The 24,979-nt window shown below is 33.0% G+C and overlaps 1 protein-coding gene across 1 annotated transcript; it reads right to left on the minus strand.

Moving 5' to 3' along the window:
• Positions 1 to 22,756: 22,756 nt before the first annotated feature.
• On the minus strand, positions 22,757 to 24,589 carry LOC139859933 (uncharacterized). Its single transcript, XM_071848710.1, has 2 exons — positions 23,862 to 24,589; positions 22,757 to 23,234 (listed from the first exon to the last, which is right to left on the minus strand). The coding sequence occupies exons 1-2, from the start codon at positions 24,587 to 24,589 to the stop codon at positions 22,757 to 22,759; spliced, it is 1,206 nt and encodes a 401-aa protein (XP_071704811.1).
• Positions 24,590 to 24,979: the final 390 nt, after the last annotated feature.

A 24,979-nucleotide genomic window follows, 5' to 3' on the forward strand; every position in this document is an offset into this window, starting at 1 on the left:
TATCATGTTTAAACATAGAGTATCAATATCTTAATATGATTCATATGTATTTAGTAAGACGTTGTTATAACGATAATCGTTATATATATCGTTTCGAGTTTCTTAATTCAATAGACTAATTTTTATGTATATCACTCATTGTTAAATATACCTAGTGAGATACTTACTAATCATAATATCATGTTAACTATATATATATATATATATATATATATATATATATATATATATATATATATATATATATATATATATATATATATATATAGTTTACAAGTTTTAACGTTCGTGAATCGCCGGTCAACTTGGGTTGTCAAATGTCTATATGAAACCTATTTCAATTAATCAAGTCTTAAAAATTTTGATTGCTTAACATGTTGGAAACACTTAATCATGTAAATATCAATTTCATTTAATATATATAAACATGGAAAAGTTCAGGTTACTACAGTACCTGCCCGTTAAATAAATTTCGTCCCAAAATTTTAAGCAGTTGGAGGTGTTGACGTATCTTCTGGAAATAAGTGCGGGTATTTCTTCATCATCTGATCTTCTCATTCCCAGGTGAACTCGGGTCCTCTACAAGCATTCCATTGAACCTTAACAATTGGTATCTTGTTTTTCTTAAGTCTTTTAACCTCACGATCCATTATTTCGACGGGTTCTTCGATGAATTGAAGTTTTTCGTTGATTTGGATATCGTATAATGGAATAGTGAGATCTTCTTTAGCAAAACATTTCTTCAAATTCGAGACGTGGAAAGTGTTATGTACAGTCGCGAGTTGTTGGGGTAACTCAAGTCGGTAAGCTACTGGTCTGACACGATCAATAACCTTGGATTTAATTTCCCTCATTTACCAAATCGAACAACGCCTTTCCAAGGTGCAACTTTAAGCATAACCATCTGTCTATTTTCAAATTCTATATCTTTTCTTTTAATGTGAGCGTAGCTCTTTTGTCGACTTTCGGCGGTTTTCAACCGTTGTTGAATTTGGATGATCTTCTCGGTAGTTTCTTGTATTATCTCTGGACCCGTAATCTGTCTATCTCCCAATTCACTCCAACAAATTGGAGTCCTATACTTTCTACCATAAAGTGCTTCAAACGGTGCCATCTCAATGCTTGAATGGTAGCTGTTGTTAAAGGAAAATTCTGCTAACGGTAGGTGTCGATCCCAACTGTTTCTGAAATCAATAACACATGCTCGTAGCATGTCTTCAAGCGTTTGTATCGTCCTTTTGCTCTGCCCATCAGTTTGTGGATGATAGGCAGTACTCATGTCTAGACGAGTTCCTAATGCTTGCTGTAATGTCTTCCAGAATCTTGAAATAAATCTGCCATCCCTATCAGAGATAATAGAGATTGGTATTCCATGTCTGGAGACGACTTCCTTCAAATACAGTCGTGCTAACTTCTCCATTTTATCATCTTCTCTTATTGGCAGGAAATGTGCTGATTTGGTGAGACGATCAACTATTACCCAAATAGTATCAAAACCACTTGCAGTCCTTGGCAATTTAGTGATGAAATCCATGGTAATGTTTTCCCATTTCCATTCTGGGATTTCAGGTTGTTGAAGTAGACCTGATGGTTTCTGATGTTCAGCTTTGACCTTAGAACACGTCAAACATTCTTCTACGTATTTAGCAATATCAGCTTTCATACCCGGCCACCAAAAATGTTTCTTGAGATCCTTGTACATCTTCCCCGCTCCAGGATGTATTGAGTATCTGGTTTTATGAGCTTCTCTAAGTACCATTTCTCTCATATCTCCAAATTTTGGTACCTAAATTCTTTCAGCCCTATACCGGGTTCCGTCTTCCCGAATATTAAGATGCTTCTCCGATCCTTTGGGTATTTCATCCTTTAAATTTCCCTCTTTTAAAACTCCTTGTTGTGCCTCCTTTATTTGAGTAGTAAGGTTAGTGTGAATCATTATATTCATAGCTTTTACTTGAATGGGTTCTCTGTCCTTTCTTCTCAAGGCGTCAGCTACCACATTTGCCTTCCCCGGGTGGTAACGAATCTCAAAGTCGTAATTATTCAATAATTCAATCCACCTGCGCTGCCTCATGTTCAGTTGTTTCTGATTAAATATGTGTTGAAGACTTTTGTGGTCGGTATATATAATACTTTTAACCCCATATAAGTAGTGCCTCCAAGTCTTTAATGCAAAAACAACCGTGCCTAATTCCAAATCATGCGTCGTATAATTCTGCTCGTGAATCTTCAATTATCTAGATGCATAAGCAATTACCTTCGTTCGTTGCATTAATACACAACCGAGACCTTTCTTTGAGGCGTCACAATATATCACAAAATCATCATTCCCTTCAGGTAATGACAATATAGGTACCGTAGTTAACTTTTTCTTCTACAATTGATATGCTTTTTCCTGCTCATCCTTCCATTCAAATTTCTTCCCTTTATGCGTTAATGCAGTTAAGGGTTTTGCTATTTTGGAAAAATCTTGGATGAATCTCCTGTAATAACCAGCCATCCCTAAAAATTGGCGTATGTGTTTCGGAGTTTTCGGGGTTTCCCACTTTTCAACAGTTTCAATCTTTGCTGGATCCACCTGAATACCTTCTTTGTTCACTATGTGACAGAGGAATTGAACTTCTTACAACCAAAATGCACACTTTGAAAACTTAGCGTACAGTTTTTCTTTTCTCAGCAACTCTAACACTTTTCTCAAATGTTCTTCGTACTCTTGATCATTCTTTGAGTAAATAAGTATGTCATCGATGAAAACAACGATAAACTTGTTAAGATATGGCCCACACACTCGGTTCATGAGGTCCATGAACACAGCTGGTGTGTTAGTCAATCCAAACGGCATAACCATAAACTCGTAATGACCGTAACGCGTCCTAAAAGCAGTCTTCGAAATATCATCCTCCTTCACCCGCATTTGATGATATGCAGAATGTAAATCAATCTTTGAATAAACCGACGAGCCTTGTAGTTGATCAAATAAGTCGTTAATTCTCGGTAATGGGTAACGGTTCTTGATGGTAAGTTTGTTCAACTCTTTGTAGTCGATACATAACGTGAATGTACCATCTTTCTTCTTGACAAACAGAACATGAGCTCCCCATGGTGATGTACTTGGTCGAATGAAACCACTCTCTAAAAGTTCCTGTAACTGACGTGTAATTCTTTCATTTCGCTGGGTTCGAGTCTGTATAGAGCATGAGCTATTGGTGCAGCTCCTAGTATAAGGTCTATTTGAAATTCAACGGATCGATGTGGGGGTAATCCCAGTAATTCTTTTAGAAATACAACGGGAAATTCTTTTGCGATGGGAACATCACTGATGTTCTTTTCTTCAGGTTTTACTTCCTGGATGTGTGCTAGAATGACGTAACAACCTTTTCTTATTAGTTTTTGTGCCTTCAAACTACTAATAAGATTTAATTTCGCGTTGTTCTTTTCTCCGTACACCATTAAAGGTTTTCCTTTTTCACGCATAATGCGAATCACATTTTTGTAACAAACGACTTCTGCTCTCACCTTTTTCAACCAGTCTATGCCAATTATTATATCAAAACTCCCTAACTCGACTGGTATTAAATCAATCTTAAACGTTTCATCCCCCAGTTTAATTTCTCTATCCCGACATATATTATATGCTGAAATTAATTTACTGTTTGCTAATTTGAGTAAAAATTTATTATCCAAAGGCGTCAATGGGCAATTTAATTTAGCATAAAAATCTCTACTCATATAGCTTCTATCCGCACCCGAATCAACTAAAACATAAGCAGATTTATCGTCAATAAGAAACGTACCCGTAACAAGCTCCGGGTCTTCCTGTGCTTCTGCCGCATTAATATTGAAAACTCTTCCACAGCCCTGCCCATTATTATTCCCCCGATTCGGGCAATTTCTAATAATGTGGCCCGGTTTTCCACTTTTATAATAAACAGCGTTAGTATTACTTGCTCCGACACTATTCGTTCCGACATTACTTGTTCTGACACTATTTGTTCCTTTAGTTCTGTTAAACCTTGGTCCGTAGACCTCACACTTTATCGCGCTATGACCATTTCTTTTACACCTGTTGCAAAATGCCGTGCAAAACCTCGAGTGATTTTCTTGACACATATGACATGGCTGATTTTGGTTTTTGTTGTCGTTGTTGTTATTGAGGTTGTTGTTGGGATTGTTATTGTTGTTGAAACGGTTGTTGTAGTTGTTGTTGTTGTTGGGATGTTTGTTGTAGTTATTGTTAGGATTGTGGTTATTGTTTCGATTGTTGTTGTGGTTGTTGGGATAGTTGTTACGATTGTGGTTGTAATTGTTGTTGTTGTTGTTGTTGTTGTTGTTGTTGTACTGGTGACTCTTGTCACCATTTTCCTCCCACTTCCTCTTGAGTTGTTTCTTGTTGGCTTCTTCGACCGCCTGCTCTTTAATTCTTCCCTCAATCTGATTTATGAGTTTATGAGCCATTCGACTTGCCTTTTGTATGGAAGCGGGCTCGTGTGAACTCACATCTTCTTGAATCCTTGCTGGTAACCCTTTTACAAACGCGTCGATCTTCTCTTCTTCATCTTCGAACGCTCCCGGACACAATAGGCACAACTTTGTGAATCGTCTTTCATATGTGGTAATGTCGAACCCTTATGTTCATAACTCTCGAAGCTCTACCTTGAGCTTATTGACTTCGTTTCTAGGACGGTACTGCTCGTTCATCAATTGCTTGAATGCTGATCACGGTAGTGCGTAAGTAGCATTTTGTCCTACCTGTTCAAGATAGGTGTTCAACCACGTTAACGCAGTACCTGTGAAGGTATGCGTAGCGTACTTAAATTTGTCCTCTTCATTACACTTACTTATGGCAAACACCGATTTGACCTTCTCGGTCTACCGTTTCAATCCAATTCGTCCTTCGGTTCCATAAAATTCCAAAGGTTTGCAGACAGTGAATTCTTTGTAGGAGCATCCTACACGATTTCTTGCACCGTTAGCTGCATTGCTAGATTCAGAGTTATTTTTGGTATGTAGTGCAGCCTGTACTGCAGCTATGTTTGTAGCAAGAAAGGTACGACATTCCTCTTCGCTCATATTATATGGTGTGTCGAGTAGTCGGTGCCATTTCCTTCAATATAGCCAACTGAATCGAGTTAATCATACAGAATATTAAGAGTAGTCAATAGTATTTCTTAGCATAATATGAACTCATTTATAAAAGCTTTTTCTTCATATTAGCGTTTTATAAGTTTAAATTTGGGTATTACCTACCCGTTAAGTTCATACTTAGTAGCTAATATACAATTCAACTACTACAATTCCATATAAAAAACTGATTATAATAATATATCACATTCAAATATTCTTCAAACTTACAATTCCGCTATATTACATATAACATCAAATATAGCACACTTTGATACAAGACAGTTTTGAAGATAAATCTAGTTAATACGCAAGTTTTTCAGCAAAGGAAATAAAAACACGCAATTCATAAGTCCAGAAACAAGTCATGCATTCTGGTTTTACTAAGACGACTTCCCATCCTTGATCTTGTGGGAAGTAACCATTATGACCGTTGGCTAGACAACATGTTGTAATGTCGTCAAAAGGACGAGGGTTACGTAATGCCCAACAGCCTGGTAACAATCTAAAAACCTTGTTTCTCACCCCAACTACTGAGTCCGTCACTTGTGGGAATGTTTCATTTAATAGTTGTAATCCGATGTTCTTTTTCTCACTTTGGTGAGAAGCGAACATCACTAACCCGTAAGCATAACATGCTTCTTTATGTTGCATGTTAAAAGCTTTTTCTAATTCACGAAATCATATGTTGGGATATGTTGAGTCAAAATAGGTTCTTAACCTGTAGCGTAAAATTGCATTTGAGTTCCCCACATTTAATGCTTTAAAGAAAACACGGCGTAACTTATGGTCTCCCCAATGTGATATACCCCACCTATCAAAGGAAAGCCTTTTATAAACTAAGGCATTTCTGGAAAGTCTTTCAAATGTTTGACAAGTTAATTTCGCCATAACTAATTGTGCCGATGAATTCTGACCGACTCTAGATAAGATTTCATCGATCATATCCCCTGGTAGGTCTTCTAAAATATTTGGTCGTATATCCTTAACGTCCATTTTGTGATTTTATACTGTAAAAATAGACAGGGGTTAGATTCATAAAAGATAATTAACAAATAATACAAGCAATTTTTATATTTATCATAAAAGCACAAGCACACTATATTACATATATTACACAACATGATTAAAACTCTTTAATCCGACTCACTCGTTTCTTCTTCTTCGAACTTGGTTCGTTTTGCTAATTTACTACGGATATATGATGCTCTCTTAATACGAGCTGTCGTTTTCCACAATGATTTAGAAAAACCTGGTGGTTTAGGGGTTCCCAGGTTATTGTTACAATTTAGGAAATACGGATATTACCGATACATATAAAGTTCATCGGGGTTGGAATCAGGTTTCTCTATTTTGATACCTTTCCCTTACGGTTTTCTTTTGCTTTCTCAAATTGGGTCGGGGTAATTTCTATAACATCATCGGAATCCTCATCGAGATCCGATTCATCGGAAAATTGGTAATCTTCCCAATATTTTGCTTCCTCGGCGGAAACACCATTGACCATTATTAATTTTGGACCATTGGTTGAAGATTTTATTTTATTTAACCATTTTTCTGTAGTTTTTAATATTTCTTCCTCCGGAACCTCCTCTTCTTCCGGTTCCTCCTCTTCTGGTTCTTCCTCTTCCGGTTCCTCCTCTTCCGGTTCCTCCTCTTCCAGTTCTTCCTCGGAAATTTGTGAATCTTCTCAAAATATATTCGACTCTTCATTATTATTAGGCGAGTCGATGGCATTTGTACTAGAGGTAGACATCTATTACACAATATCAAACATGTTAAGAGATTAATATATCACATAATATTTTCATGTTAATAATATATAGTTTCCAACAAAAGTGTTAAGCAATCGTTTTTAAAGAAAAAATACGGTCGAAGTCCAGACTCACTAATGTATCCTTACAAACTCGATAAGACACTCTAATTCAATTTCTGGTTCTCTAAGACCAATGCTCGGATACCAACTGAAATGTCCCGTTCATATCGATTATAAACGTTTCATATTAATTGATCTCTTTACGAGGTTTTGACCTCTATATGAGACGTTTTTCAAAGACTGCATTCGTTTTTAAAACAAACCATAACCTTTATTTTATCGACAAGGTTAAAAGGACACCACCAAGATTATCAAGAATTGATAATCTAAAAATATCACACATACACACTACCAATACATTTTGGTTTACAATATTAATATGTTACAATAAAGTAAATCTCGAATGCAGTTTTAAACAATATTATACAATCATGCTGACACCGAATCTTGTTCATATTTTAGCATGCAACAGCGAAAGCTCTTAATAATTACCTGAGAATAAACATGATTTAAGCGTCAACAAAAATGTTGGTGAGTTATAGGTTTAACCTATATATTTATCAAATCCTAATAATAGACCACAAGATTTCATATTTCAATATACATCCCATACATAGAGATAAAAATCATTCATATAGTGAACACCTGGTAACCGACATTAATAAGATGCATATAAGAATATCCCCTATCATTCCGGAAAATCCATCGGACATGATAAAAAAATGAATTCGAAGTACTAAAGCATCCAGTACTTTAAATGAGGCTCGTTAGGTCCAATAGATCTATCTTTAGGATTCACATCAATTAATAGATCGGTTTACTAATTCTTAGGCTACTAAGAAAAAGGGGAATATTCGACTTCGATCATTCAACCATATAATGTAGTTTCGATTACTTGTGTCTATTTCGTAAAACATTTATAAAACTGCATGTATTCTCATCCCAAAAATATTAGATTTTAAAAGTGGGACTATAACTCACTTTCATAGATTTTTACTTCGTCGGGAAGTAAGACTTGGCCACTGGTCGATTCACGAACCTATAACAAATATGTACATAAATATCAAAGTATGTTCAAAATATATTTACAAAATTTTTATTACAACTAGTCGTCCACGGTTAGATGTACAGAAATAAAGCAATAAATATTATCTCGAATCAATCCACGACCCAATGTCTACAAGTCTCATACTCGATCACAACTCAAAGTATATATTATTTTAGAATCAACCTCAATCCTGTATAGCTAACTCAAACATTACTACACATAGAGTGTCTATGGTTGTTCCAATATATATATATATATATATATATATATATATATATATATATATATATATATATATATATATATATATATATATATATATATATATGGGTCGATATGATATGTCAAAACATTGTAGTCGTGTCTATGGTATCCAAAGATTACATAATATGTTACAATATATGTATTATACAATATAAGTTAGCTAGGATATGATTAATATAGATTTGTTACTAATTTTCACGTAGCTACAACAAGCAAAATTATCCAATCTTGTTTTACCCATAACTTCTTCGTTTTAAATCCGTTTTGAGTGATTCAAGTTGTTATGGTTTCATATTGAACTTAAGTTTATGAATCTAAACGGAAAAAGTATAAGTTTATAGTCAAAAATATAGGTTACAATTCAATATTATAAGAGGTAGTCATTTCAGTCGAAAGAACGACGTCTTGATGACCATTTTGAAAAACATACTTCCATTTGAGTTTAACCATGATTTTTAGATATAGTTTCATGTTCATAAGAAAAATCATTTTCCCAGAAGAACAACTTTTAAATCAAAGTTTATCATAGTTTTTAATTAACTAACACAAAACAGCCCGCGGTGTTACTACGACGGCGTATATCCGGTTTTATGGTGTTTTTCGTGTTTTCATGTTTTAAATCATTAAGTTAGCATATCATATAGATATAGAACATGTTTCTAGTTGATTTTAAAAGTCAAGTTAGAAGGATTAACTTTTGTTTGCGAACAAGTTTAGAATTAACTAAACTATGTTCTAGTGATTACATGTTTAAACCTTCGAATAAGATATTTTTATATATATGATTCGAATGATGTTTTGAACATCATTAATACCTCAAATTTTGTGGATAAACCTACTGGAAATGAGAAAAATAGATCTAGCTTCAAAGGATCCTTGGATGGCTTGAAAGTTCTTAAAGCAGAATCATGACACGAATACAAGTTCAAGTAAGATTTCCACTCGAAATAAGATTGTTATAGTTATAGAAATTGAATCAAAGTTTGAATATGAGTATTACCTTGAATTAGAAAGATATCTTACTGTAAATAAGAAATATTTCTTGAGATTGGATGATCACTTGAAATGGATTTGCAAGATTGAAAGTAAGCAAGCAAACTTGAAAGTGTTGTTGGTGTGTTCTTGAGTAGTTGTTTTGTAATTTGATTTATGTATGGATTTATGAACTAGATTGAGCTAGATTTTGATGAAGATGATGAAGAACACTTAGAACAAAGGAAGAACACTTGAGAGAGAGTAATTTGATTCAAGAAAATTGCAAAGTGAAAGTGTTTGTGAGTATGCTAATTCACGTGAACTTGATGCTTCCATATAGGCTCCATTAGTTTGTAATTTTGTGAGATATTTCATGCTAGATGTTAAATGATGGTTCCCACATGGTTAGGTGACTCACAAGGGCTTCTAAGAGCTGATCATTGGAGTGTATATATTAATAGTAAATACATTTAGAAGTTGTGTATTGTACGAGTACAAATACGAGTGCATACGAGTAGAATTGTTGATGAAAATGAATGAGGATGTAATTGTAAGCATTTTTGTTAAGTAGAAGTACTTTTATAAGTGTCTTGAAGTCTTTAAAATTGTATGATATAACAACCCTCACTTTTCGACTTCCGATTTTACTAAAATACCTAGAGTTGTTATATACGAATAAATTTAACGTTGACCGAATAAACGTACGCTTGAAATAAATAATATAATTATAAATATTATAAATAAGATTATGATATATAATATAACATAATTACATCAATGAATATATATATATAATATTTATATTACTTTTGTTATTTAGTTAACAGAATATATAATTAACTAAATAATACATAATATTATAACATTTATAAAACTAATAAAAACTATAAATTAATAATCATAAATTTTAATTTTTATAAAAACTAAATATAATAATAATTTTTATAAAAAATTCGTATTTAATAATTAAACAAATATAGAAATAAAATGTTAAATGTTCTTAGAAATATATTAAACAAATTTTTTTTTTAGAATTTTATACAAAAAAAAATCAAAACTATATCTACTTTTAATAAATAAATACAAAAATACAAACTACTTTTTCTTTTAAGATTTACTTTTAATAAAAATACAAACTACTTTTATTTTAAGATTTACCTTTAATAAAAATACAAACTACTTTTTCTTATTTTAACTTTTAAGATTTGCTTTTAATAAAAATACAAACTACTTTTTATTATTTTAACTTTTAAGATTTACTTTTAATAAAAATACAAACTACTTTTTCTTATTTTAACTTTTATGATTTTACTTTTAATAAAAATACAAACTACTTTTTCTTATTTTAACTTTTAAGATTTACTTTTAATAAAAATACAAAATACTTTTTTTTATTTTAACTTTTAAGATTTTACTTTTAATAAAAATACAAACTACTTTTTCTTATTTTAACTTTTAAGATTTTACTTTTAATAAAAATACAAACTACTTTTTCTTATTTTAACTTTTAAAATTTACTTTTAATAAAAATAAAAAATACTTTTTCTTATTTTAACTTTTAAGATTTTACTTTTAATAAAAATACAAACTACTTTTTCTTATTTTAACTTTTAAGATTTTACTTTTAATAAAAATACAAACTACTTTTTCTTATTTTAACTTTTAAGATTTACTTTTAATAAAAATACAAAATAATTTTTCTTATTTTAACTTTTAAGATTTACTTATTTTATTTTAATTTTTTTTTACCTAACATTTTCAACTATAAATACCACATACATTTCTCATTTCAAACTTACACCTTAATCTCTCATTTCTCTCTTAAAGAACTACTTCTAGTTGATATCTCGGTCACTTACTTGCTTTACTTTTCTTTCTTGCGTGGAATACTTCAATTGCTATTTAAGGTGAGTTTCATTTGCTCTCTTTTTATATATATTTTTGGGCTGAGAATACATGCGCTGATTTATAAATGTTTTACGAAATAGGCACAAGTACTAAAACTAATTCTATGTGGGTTTAAACCAGAAATATACCCTTAGCTTGGTAACATTAAACTACTTGTCTATGTACGGTAGGCACGAATCCTAAAGATAGATCTATTGGGTCTGACAAACCCCATCCTGACTATGGGATGCTTTAGTACTTCGAGGTTATTTTAAACACACCTGATCTGGTGTACTTCAGAGGGTAAAACATGAACGTTAAGGCTTGTTACCGGGTGCCTACAACTTATAGAATGCTTTTATACACTTGCTAGTGTACGGATATTTATGAAACTGAAATCTTGTGGCCTATTATTATAACGGAAATGATTGATTTTGATAAACTAATGAACTCACCAACCTTTTTGGTTGACACTTTAAGCATGTTTTGTCTCAGGTGACGAATAAGATGATTGCCATGATTGCTACCTGATGAATTGAATGCTGCTACATGGAGTCTTCATTTCATTACATTTACTTTGCATTAAGACTATTATTATTATTTCAGTTTAAATTTGATGTAAAACTTTTAATGCTTCCGCTGTTTTATTAATAAATGTTTTATTCAAAACGTCTCATATAGAGTCGTTCTCGTTTATACAACTGTGATTTGATATAATTAGTCACAAATACCCTAGGCCCTAATTTGGGGGTGTGACAGATTGGTATCAGAGCAGGTTGTTGTAGAGAACCAGGATTGCATTTTATGTGTGCCTTATACAATTAGGTACCTTAGCAATGTAGGACTACAACTTTCTTTGACCATAGTGCCTTTAATTGTTGCCTTTAATTGATAAATGCTACACTATACCTTAGAAACTATATTTAAATCTTAAGATTATAACATACACGATAATGTGAAATTACTCGAACGTCAACGCTACTTAAGGCCTAGGGTGATCCTTGGTACCACTATGGGACGCTTGTGGATTTCGAATGCCAAACTTAGATTTTGGTCGAGAATTCCTGGGCCAACCGGTAACAATTGATCATTCAAGTGACTCGGCGGTGGCATAGATGTTTGGGTATGGTGCACAATATCAAACCTGACTATAGTGATCATACAATACTTAGTCACTTACGCACTTAATAAGTGGTGAACTTATTAAGAACAACTCACCTAGTCATCTATCCTGGTTTTGTGTATTACATATGTATTACATGAAATATTATCCAAGATTTTTGAAACTCCTATAATTCATACTCAAACGTATATAACTCCCTGTTATATCACGAACCTATATGCCTTATGCCTTTATGCATCGGTTTGCGAACCGGGAAATGCCATTGGGTTATCACAGTATACGAATTGAAAGTCTTTAATCGAAAGATTATTAAATTACATACTTATCATTTTATAATCTCGACACGTCATACTGCCATTATTAGAGTATAGACAAATCATATCTTAGCATATCTATTCCCAATAGACCTTGTCTAACACTTTTCCTAAATTTCCTCCGTAAATTACGGAAATCTTTCTGCTATATATACGTATTCAAGGAGATGAATATATCATTCAATATTCAACACCCATTTCATATCAAACCCTATTCCAAACACATAATATGGATTTCTCACCTAATTCCTCAAGTTCTTCTAGCTCCAAAGATAGCGTGACAGGAGCACACCCACCGATCAATTACCGTGATTTCTTTAGAAAATGGGGATGGGTTCGCGAAATACTCACCCTATGGAGAAATGAAGAAGGTACTCCTTATCACGAGCCAAACTTACCACCAAACGTCGGAGTACTCGATCCTCTTACTGGCGAACCTGTTCGCAATACCGTTTTCACTCTTTTCGCAAGGATTTTCCGCCTCGAAGGTCGACTCGATGTAACCAACGACAATATTCGTCCTCTACTCTCGAATTCTAACCAGAAAGGGTTATTAGAAGAAGTTAGAAGACTTCGAACTAAATATCAAGAATTGACAAACCTTACAGAGGAATGGGTAGAACAAATCCATAGACTCGAGCGTAAAGTAGAAACCCTGGAGGAAATAGTGCGCGATTTGGTAGCTAGGCTCACACTTACTAACCAAGTACCACAAGCAGCACCAACAGCAGCACCAGCACCAGCACCAGCACCACCAGTACTATTAGCATCACCACCAACAGCATCAGCTTCACCAACAACAACATCAGCATCCCACGTCTCAACATCATAATCGGTACCTCAAACATCGACATCATACGCCCATAGATACTAAGGAATATTAGTAATAATGAGTTAAGATGTATTGACTCATTCTTCCTGAAGAATTATATATGTATACTTTATATATATATGGTTTGGAACAATAATAAATCTTTTCGTACTAAACTATTACGTGTGAATCTTAACTAGTATGTACTACTTGGTTAATTCATATCACTAATACGCTATGATGTACATCCTTCGTTAATGACTTAACAATCATTAATCACTGCTTCAGTACAATAAACTCCATTTCATAATAAACTAAGTGTATTATTCAAATGCATGTGTGATTTTACACTCCTATTTTTCGATGTACTCGAAAATTTCTCGAAAACATCATTTGTGCCTTATGAATTTCACAAGAAATCCACGAGCATCAACATCATTTACTGAGGTATATTAATAACAATGAACGATGAATTATTGATTCATAACTTCATTAAAGAAATATTCCGCGACGATTATGTAATCTCTAAAGTTTTGGAGATTATTTATTCTCGTTTCAACCGTAAATCAAATGAGTTTAATATTATATTAACTTATTAAATCCATAATTACATCTGAAGAAAATATATATGTATGTATATTTTCATAAAGATTGTATTTAAAAATTCTTTTGTACAAACTGTTAATTGTGAAAATATTTTAACGGGTAGGTAATACCCAAGAAATATCTAACATTCACATTAATATATTACATTGTACATTCTTCAAAATCCTTGAAAACATATCAGATTGATAATCAATGATTCAGATCAGTTAACCTTGAGAATGCTGATGAAGCAGCAAAAGCTGTAGATGGCCTTAATGACCAGAAGCTTGATAATAAAGAATTGTGTGTTGGAAAAGCTCAAAAGAATATCTGGTATTGAAAGACGGATTGAGAAAAACATGAAGGAGACTAAGGACAAATCCCAAGGACTAAACCTATAACCAAAGAATCTAGATGATTCGATTTCTGAAGGAAATCACAGAAGATTTTTTACGCATTCTAAATCCTTACAGAAGAATTTCTTCATTATCCATCGATTTTAGAAATTCTAAAATATCATCATATCTTTCGTTATAAATATCCTCGATATTTCTAAAGATATCTTCATAACGATTCTTGTTCGCAATTAATTATCTCTTTGCAATATCTTTATTACATCATAAAGGAAAACTGTTTAAGTTTCTATATTCCGTAAAATTTAAATTCAAATTTTGAATGATTTGAAGTAGTGTTGAGAATTGAAGCATGAGTTAGTATAATATAATGACGTCAGGCCAACGTGATTATATTACAGTAAGTCATGCTAAATTTTTAATGGAAGATGATGATTCATATACTTTATAATCATCATTTGCCATGTTACACGACTCTTACATTCTACTTAATCTCTGAACATATCAAGCAAATATATTCTTGATAGTTCTATCCTCAGTAATTCTGGTAATTTACCAAATCAAATCGTGATATTACGCTTAGAACAGTAGGTCCATTTGAAACTTCATACCTACAAATTCTGGACCATTACTCGCTTTACTTAGAGTCGAGAGGAGAATAAAAAGGCAAAGAGCTCCGACATATAAGGGAAAATATGTAGCCCGATAACGATACCGAAATTACAAACCGTGTATATCAATACGTATTGCAACGTAAAGACATGGGAGAATTAAAAACACTATAACCCGAAGGTAATAGTAGAAGAAAACAAATTCCTCTAGTGGTAAATGAAAAAGAAGAATGACTGAAATGATAGTCAGAAAAATATCCAGGATAAGAACTGGATGGAGCATTCTCACAATCTTTGGAAGTATGAATTGAGGAAGAAAGTATAGAAGTGGTGAAGATAATGAAACGGAAGAAGCTAATTTATAGCAAAATTCCAAACACAGCAATTGAAGCAATTCACCTCATTTAATCAAAGAAAATTTCAAATTCCTTAATTACCGGAGAATCAAATCTTATGGATTACGAAGATTTCCTTTAATCCCTTGAATTCCAAAAATCAATCGTGACTACGCCAAAAGTTAAGGCGAACATTTAATTTCTCATTCACTCTTTTACAATAGCTTCGTTTATACACTTCCTATAATCAAATCGTTTTATCCATATTATTCAGTAGTGATAAAACTTTATTTTTTCAACTTATATTCATCATTACAATATTCTTGTTGTAAACAATGATGATCTCTATCAAACTTCATGACTATAATTTTCATGAACTACTATCTGTTTTGTCTACCCTAATATTGTGACATAAACACTCAAAGTTTTAAATAAGCTCAATACTATTCATAACACATTTCATGTGTTCAGTTTACTAAAATGCTCGTATAACACCATCATCCCTTTTGAGGATAACCTAGTCAAATGACACTCTTATTAATCCTTTAGATAACCTCCGCATTAATGATAAAATGCACTTTATAGAAGAACCTGTAAGAAATTAGGGTTCGTATTATTTAAATGCAAGAAACAGAACAATATTCTATCCGTTGGAATTCACGAAAGGCCCCGAACCTACCTGGGAACGTGAAGACCAGATAAAACGTAAATATCCTCGTTTAGGTATGAACAACGCTGATTGATGGCAAAAACTAAATTTCGGGACGAAATTTCTTTTAACGGGTAGGTACTATAACAACCCTCACTTTTCGACTTCCGATTTTACTAAAATACCTAGAGTTGTTATATACGAATAAATTTAACGTTGACCGAATAAACGTACGCTTGAAATAAATAATATAATTATAAATATTATAAATAAGATTATGATATATAATATAACATAATTACATCAATGAATATATATATATAATATTTATATTACTTTTGTTATTTAGTTAACAGAATATATAATTAACTAAATAATACATAATATTATAACATTTATAAAACTAATAAAAACTATAAATTAATAATCATAAATTTTAATTTTTATAAAAACTAAATATAATAATAATTTTTATAAAAAATTCGTATTTAATAATTAAACAAATATAGAAATAAAATGTTAAATGTTCTTAGAAATATATTAAACAAATTTTTTTTTTAGAATTTTATACAAAAAAAAATCAAAACTATATCTACTTTTAATAAATAAATACAAAAATACAAACTACTTTTTCTTTTAAGATTTACTTTTAATAAAAATACAAACTACTTTTATTTTAAGATTTACTTTTAATAAAAATACAAACTACTTTTTCTTATTTTAACTTTTAAGATTTGCTTTTAATAAAAATACAAACTACTTTTTATTATTTTAACTTTTAAGATTTACTTTTAATAAAAATACAAACTACTTTTTCTTATTTTAACTTTTATGATTTTACTTTTAATAAAAATACAAACTACTTTTTCTTATTTTAACTTTTAAGATTTACTTTTAATAAAAATACAAAATACTTTTTTTTATTTTAACTTTTAAGATTTTACTTTTAATAAAAATACAAACTACTTTTTCTTATTTTAACTTTTAAGATTTTACTTTTAATAAAAATACAAACTACTTTTTCTTATTTTAACTTTTAAAATTTACTTTTAATAAAAATACAAAATACTTTTTCTTATTTTAACTTTTAAGATTTTACTTTTAATAAAAATACAAACTACTTTTTCTTATTTTAACTTTTAAGATTTTACTTTTAATAAAAATACAAACTACTTTTTCTTATTTTAACTTTTAAGATTTACTTTTAATAAAAATACAAAATAATTTTTCTTATTTTAACTTTTAAGATTTACTTATTTTATTTTAATTTTTTTTACCTAACATTTTCAACTATAAATACCACATACATTTCTCATTTCAAACTTACACCTTAATCTCTCATTTCTCTCTTAAAGAACTACTTCTAGTTGATATCTCGGTCACTTACTTGCTTTACTTTTCTTTCTTGCGTGGAATACTTCAATTGCTATTTAAGGTGAGTTTCATTTGCTCTCTTTTTATATATATTTTTGGGCTGAGAATACATGCGCTGATTTATAAATGTTTTACGAAATAGGCACAAGTACTAAAACTAATTCTATGTGGGTTTAAACCAGAAATATACCCTTAGCTTGGTAACATTAAACTACTTGTCTATGTACGGTAGGCACGAATCCTAAAGATAGATCTATTGGGTCTGACAAACCCCATCCTGACTATGGGATGCTTTAGTACTTCGAGGTTATTTTAAACACACCTGATCTGGTGTACTTCAGAGGGTAAAACATGAACGTTAAGGCTTGTTACCGGGTGCCTACAACTTATAGAATGCTTTTATACACTTGCTAGTGTACGGATATTTATGAAACTGAAATCTTGTGGCCTATTATTATAACGGAAATGATTGATTTTGATAAAATAATGAACTCACCAACCTTTTTGGTTGACACTTTAAGCATGTTTTGTCTCAGGTGACGAATAAGATGATTGCCATGATTGCTACCTGATGAATTGAATGCTGCTACATGGAGTCTTCATTTCATTACATTTACTTTGCATTAAGACTATTATTATTATTTCAGTTTAAATTTGATGTAAAACTTTTAATGCTTCCGCTGTTTTATTAATAAATGTTTTATTCAAAACGTCTCATATAGAGTCGTTCTCGTTTATACAACTGTGATTTGATATAATTAGTCACAAATACCCTAGGCCCTAATTTGGGGGTGTGACATATGAATACATATTAAAACACTACATGTATATACATTTTAACTGAGTCATTAAGTCATCGTTAGTCGTTATATGTAAGTGTTGTTTTGAAACCTTTAAGTTAACGATCTTGTTAAATGTTGTTAACCCATTATTTATTATATCTAATGAGATGTTAAATTATTACATTATCATGATATTATGATGTATTAATATATCTTAATATGATATATATACATTTAGTTGTCATTACAACGATAATCGTTACATAGATGTCTCGTTTTGAAAACCTTAAGTTAGTAGTCTTGTTTTTACATATGTAGTTCAATGTTAATACACCTAATGATATGTTTACTTATCATTTATCATGTTTAAACATAGAGTATCAATATCTTAATATGATTCATATGTATTTAGTAAGACGTTGTTATAAAGATAATCGTTATATATATCGTTTCGAGTTTCTTAATTCAATAAACTCATTTTTATGTATATCACTCATTGTTAAATATACCTAGTGAGATACTTACTTATCATAATATCATGTTAACTATATATATATATATATATATATATATATATATATATATATATATATATATATATATATATATATATATATATATATATATATATATATGTCATCATATAGTTTACAAGTTTTAACGTTCGTGAATCGCCGGTCAACTTGGGTGGTCAAATGTCTATACGAAACCTATTGCAATTAATCAAGTCTTAACAAGTTTGATTGCTTAACATGTTGGAAACACTAAATCATGTAAATATCTATTTCATTTAATATATATAAACATGGAAAAGTTCGGGTCACAACAGTACCTACCCGTTAAATAAATTTCGTCCCAAAATTTTAAACAGTTGGTGGTGTTGACATATCTTCTGGAAATAAGTGCGGGTATTTCTTCATCATCTGATCTTCTCATTCCCAGGTGAACTCAGGTCCACTACGAGCATTCCATCGAACCTTAACAATTGGTATCTTGTTTTGCTTAAGTCTTTTAACCTCACGATCCATTATTTCGACGGGTTCTTCGATGAATTGAATTTTTTCGTTGATTTGGATTTTGTCTAACGGAATAGTGAGATCTTCTTTAGCAAAACATTTCTTCAAATTTGAGACGTGGAAAGTGTTATGTACAGCCGCGAGTTGTTGGGGTAACTCAAGTCGGTAAGCTACTGGTCCGACACGATCAATAATCTTGAATGGTCCAATATACCTTGGATTTAATTTCCCTCGTTTACCAAATCGAACAATGCATTTCCAAGGTACAACTTTAAGCATAACCATCTCTCCAATTTCAACTTGGGTGGTCAAATGTCTATATGAAACCTATTTCAATTAATCAAGTCTTAAAAAGTTTAATTGCTTAACATGTTGGAAACACTTAATCATGTAAATATCAATTTCATTTAATATATATAAACATGGAAAAGTTCGGGTCACTACAAGACATACCTGAAAGTTTTTACGTGTGAGATCGTACGAAGCTTGTTCGTACGATAATGTCTATGCTGTGTTACGTATGAGTAACCGATTTTGTTTTTAGTGTTTATAAGCTATGTATTTATAGGCTCATGAATTAGGGTTTCGATAGGATCTCTTCTCTAATTAAATGCGATCTTATCCCAACTAACTTTCGTTATTTAAGGAAAAGAATCTGAATTAATTATACCGTACATTCTTTTAGAATGTACTAGACCCTTATGCAAGTATACGAAACTCACATGAGATGGTACAGGCGCATAGAGTGTGACTATACCCGTGCCATATGTCTTACATGGCAATTAGTTTGCGGTTCATGACTTTTGGATGCGTAATTCGCATGATCATGCGGATATGCGTATCATTAAGCCCCCCCCCCCAGTTCGATGTCATATACAATGCTAATGAGTGTATGATATCGAACTAGTAAGAAAACTTATACACATAATGAACCATAAAAATTCCTTGAACCACATGAACATGCTTAATATTTTTGTTTGAATGCCTAGTTGGATTTCCAGTGTAACCATATAGTGCATAAGATTATTTAAATATATATGCGTAACTGGACACTGTATTAGCATTAACTACAATGTATGCGTGTAGTCACTAAACTATCTTTTCGGCTGCATTTCCTGCACCCGAGGTGACAACTGTCACTGTTTACCGAAAAGGTAATTATTGTAATTATGCAACTGCCTGTTCATGCTAACGTGCACCGGGCATCTTAACAAAGTGTTTAGCTTAAGATTGACAGACGTGTACAGTTGTGACTACACCTTTGTTACTTTTTGACCTACGAGTTTTCTCTATAAATAGGGTTTTGGCATATCTCATCTCACAATATTTTCCATTTACAATCATTCTAATCTTTTCATCTTCTCTACAAAATCTTTTATCTGATCATAAAAAGGTGTGTTTCACACTCTTATACTTTGTTGCGTTCTACTATGTAACCTTAGTTACATACTCACGTCTTACGTATATTTTGTTTTCATTTATTTTATTTTGTAGATGAAGATGGAATCATATGCACCTGTTCCTGCCGCTAACTCTAGAAATCTTACCAATTCTCCGGCTAGTCATTCCGACACTATACCTTCACTTTATAAAGCTCCCGAAGCCAGAAGCCTTGGTAACCACAAGAGATTACTTGACGAAGGTATTAATTTTGACCATCTGACTTACTCTTAAACTGGACTTTAAACTTTTTATAACGTCGTTGTACCTTATTTGAAGGTCCAAGTGGTGTATCCCACTATTCTTCTTATGCCAAGCGTGCATGCGTGAATCCTGACAATTCACTATTGATCCCTAATGTTAATGAGTTTATGAAAGTGCCACTTCCAGTGTTTGCAGAACAATTTTCATTCCTACAATCTTATGTCCCGCATCAGTTATTACAGAAGTTTGCTTCTCTTTCTCCCTCTGAAGAACTTTATGTTGACACACAGTCGACACTATTTAATTTTACCAAAGATTTGAACCGTCTGCAGCAGAGCAGCAAAAATCTGCTGCTCTTTCCCATCCACCAACATCATCAATGACAGAAACAGCCAAAATAAATTCATTAGAAGAGGACAATGCCAGGCTGACTGCCCAACTTGCGGTTGCTGTAACCGCACATGTGCAGGCAGAGGAGCGCATAAATGTCATGATGTTGAAGAGACAGCAGGACGAAGACCAGCACATTGCTAAAAAGAGATTCATAGATTCTGAGATTGCATCTTTATCTACAAAGCTGAAAGAGGCGGAGAGCTATGTCGTCTTTTTGAACGAAAGTTTTATTGATTGGATTGCGGCTCAGGAATCATGGGGCGCAAAACACGATGCCATGAAGGCAGAGTATGACATTCTCCAAAAGGGTCTATCAATAATCATCCAGCATGCTCTTGACTGCAAAGTGGTTGAGCAGCGGTTCAGCGCAGCAATGGTGGTTGCGCGTGCTTATTAGCGCACCCTGTTTTGGAATGTTATTTGTTAGGAGATGTATGTGCCCCCCTCCATTCCTCCAAATGTTGCTGAGCTTCTCGTTGATGGAGCAAAAGAAAGATTTGACCAAGCTTGTGCCCGACTCGAACAGATCCCCATTCCCCGTTTGCAGTTTTTGATCAATGATCCCAACATCTCCACTCAGGAGATTGTGAATGACAAGTTGGACTGAACTTGTTAGGCTACCCAAAATGGATGCCATTTGTCCATGTTTGCGTAGCAATTTTTTGTTAGTGAGGGATGAGCCTTGCAACCTTGGAGGTTTCGCATCCCTATATTATGTTTTCCTTTTCTGTTTAAAGCAGGGTATGCGTCTGATCACTGCGGGCGAGGATGACATATTCTCCTTAGTGTAGGGCAATGTTCCAGCCAAGCCACCCCTTTTATTATTTTTATATTAGCATATACTAGTTTATATTTTGTACAAGTCACGCTATTATGCTAAGCGTTTGACTTTATATTTTTTGACCCAACTGTAATTGTTAGGTTCGACTTATTATAATCGAATATATCTATTGGTTATCTGCAATTAGATTATTGTATTTTATGAAATCATTATGGCAGATATAACGATTCATTATAATTTTTATACACTCAATAACTCTAATTTAGAATAAATGCCATGACTTCATGACGGGAGCGACCCCTCAATCATTTCCTGATCTTTTTATTCTTGTGCTAACAATCCAATGTTATACACAAAGTAAGTATACCAATGCTTATAATTTATACTCAAGACTTCTATAAAAAAATTAAAAATTTATAAGTGTTTACGCATATACAATCCAATGTAATTTATCCGTATTATAGACAAACCAATGTCTATATTCAAGAGTCTTCCAGACACGCCAATGTCCAGGTTATTTTTAACAAGTAAACCAAACTTGTATTTTATAGTCTAGACTGTGCAAGTCTCCGTCTTGCGTGGTGTACAAGCATTTGAACAATCCAATGTTTACTACTGTCACCATTAAAAATATTATTAGTAACCAAACTAAACTATGCCACTTGAGACTCGAAGTGTGTCCCTATGCATCCTAGGGGCATGTAATCAACAAATGTAAAAATACACAAGTTATTGGCTTAAACTGAATGATTCAATTTATTCAAAACCTCTTTTGATCAAGACTTAGTTGTCATGTTTACAATGGAAAATGTAAAATTACATTATAAAAAATTTTAAACAGCTGCTTTGGGGTGATCAGTCCCTTTGTTGTTTTTTATATGTAGCACCACTTAAGTGTTTGCGCATGCCAGGTGCGCTTTATTGCTTTTCCATCTAAACTCGCTAGCCGATACGCCCCTGTATCGCTTACAACAATAGCCTTGTATGGTCCTTCCCATTTAGGACCAAGTTTACCAGTGTCCTCCGCTCTGCTTGCTTCATTTTTTCGCCATACCAAATCATCCAATTGGAAAGATAATGGTTGTACGCGCTTGTTATAGTAGCTTGCGATTCTTTGCTTGTTGATTACTTCTTTTATTGCCGCCATTTCCCTGCGCTCTTCAACCAAATTTAGATTTTTGCGCAGTTCTACACTATTGCTACTTTCATTGAAGGAAGCTTTGCACATGGTTGGCACATTTATTTTCACAGTTATTACAGCCTCAGACCCATACACCAAACTGAAAGGTGTTTCGTTAGTCTCGCCTTTTGAAGGTAACCCCTTCGGCACAACCCAAGTCTTGCTTTGATACCTAACACGATATATCAGTTTGTTACTTCACACTGGCCGTTTGCCTGGGGGTGTTCAACTGATGTGAACGTTTGCTTTATATTTAGCTCTTGGCACAAATCGCGGAATGGGTTACCTTCAAATTGTGTACTGTTGTCACTTACTATTTCATTTGGTATTCCAAACTGGCAGACGATGTTTTTCCATACAAAATTTCAGATTTGTTTGCCAGAAATGGTTTTGAGCGGTTTGGCTTCTACCCACTTTGTAAAATAATCGATGGCCACAACCAAAAACTTTACCCCTCCTGGTCCTATGGGGAATGGTCCCACTATATCAATTGCCCATTTACAGAATGGCCATGGAGACGCGACTGGTATCATTGGATGTCGCGGAGCTTTGCTTACCGGTGCATGCAGCTAACATGACCGATATTTGCGTATTACCTCCGCGGCATCTCTGTACATTGACGGCCAATAGTATCCAAGCCGCATTATTTTTCGATGCAACTGTCTTGTGCCCTGAATGCAAAGCGCGCATCCCTTCGTGCACTTCTCATATAATTGATTCTGCTTGAGTTGGATTAAGACACCGCAAATGAGGTCCCAAAAAAGACTTTCTGTATAGAATGCCTTTGTCTAGGAAATACAATGGTGATTTCATTTTAATTTTTCTCGCCTCTGTTGAATCTATTGGCACTGTACCAGTGTTCAAAAATTCCAGTATCGGTGTCATCCAACCTGGCTCATCTTCTTCGACTGCGGCAGATACACCGTTTGTATCAATGGATTTAACTTTCACTTCCTCGACCCAAATTTCTTTTTTGAAGTGGCTGAATGGTAAGGCAGCCAGCTTACTGAGCGCATCCGCCTTTTTATTCAATGTTCTTGAAACCTGCATTATCTGGAATATATCGAAGTATACCGTAAGTTCTTGCACAAGTTTTAGATACTTTTGCATTGATTCATCATGTGCTTCGAATATCCCTTTGAATTGATTTGCAACTAGCTGTGAATCAACATATACTGAAAACTCTTTTACCTCCAAGTATTTTGCTACTCGCATTCCAGATAATAATGCTTCATACTCAGCTTCATTATTTGTTACAAGGAAGCTAAAGCGTAGCACAAAGGTATATTCCTCTCCTTCTGGACTTTTCAGGATTATTCCTACCCCTGTGCCTTCCGGACCACAAGCCCCATCTGTGTGCATTTCCCACAGCTGTTTGGGCGAATGTGGTATTTCTTTTGATTCATGCGAGATTTCGATGTCTCCGGCTATTTCAGCCAGATAATCTGCTAGGACTTGCCCTTTTACCGCTCTTCTTGGTGAGAAGCTTATCTCGTGCTCACCTAATTCAATAGTCCATTTGGCCATGCGACCAGAATGTTCTGGTTTGTATAGCATCTTCTCAACAATTTTCAACGAATATAAATTTGCAAGAACTTTTCAAGCAGTTTTAAGCTTTTGACAATATTTTGTTTTTTTGCCATACCTAGTTTATTGGTTGGTCTGTTAAGACCATTATTGGATGCGCTTGAAAATATCTCTTTAAGCGTCTGGCCGTATGCACGAGCGCATAAACTAGTTTTTCGATCGCAGGGTAATTTAATTCGCTTCCTGTTGAAGCTTTACTAACAAAATATACAGGCATTTGTACCTGTTCGCACAACATAATACATATAATTTTAAATTTCTATTGAATAAGAAATAACTATAGTTTAGTTTATAGCGCATACCTGCCCCCTGTTTCAACTTATCGCTTCT

The sequence above is a fragment of the Rutidosis leptorrhynchoides genome, chromosome 7 (assembly GCF_046630445.1).
Source record: "Rutidosis leptorrhynchoides isolate AG116_Rl617_1_P2 chromosome 7, CSIRO_AGI_Rlap_v1, whole genome shotgun sequence".
NCBI classification, from domain to species: Eukaryota; Viridiplantae; Streptophyta; class Magnoliopsida; order Asterales; family Asteraceae; genus Rutidosis; species Rutidosis leptorrhynchoides.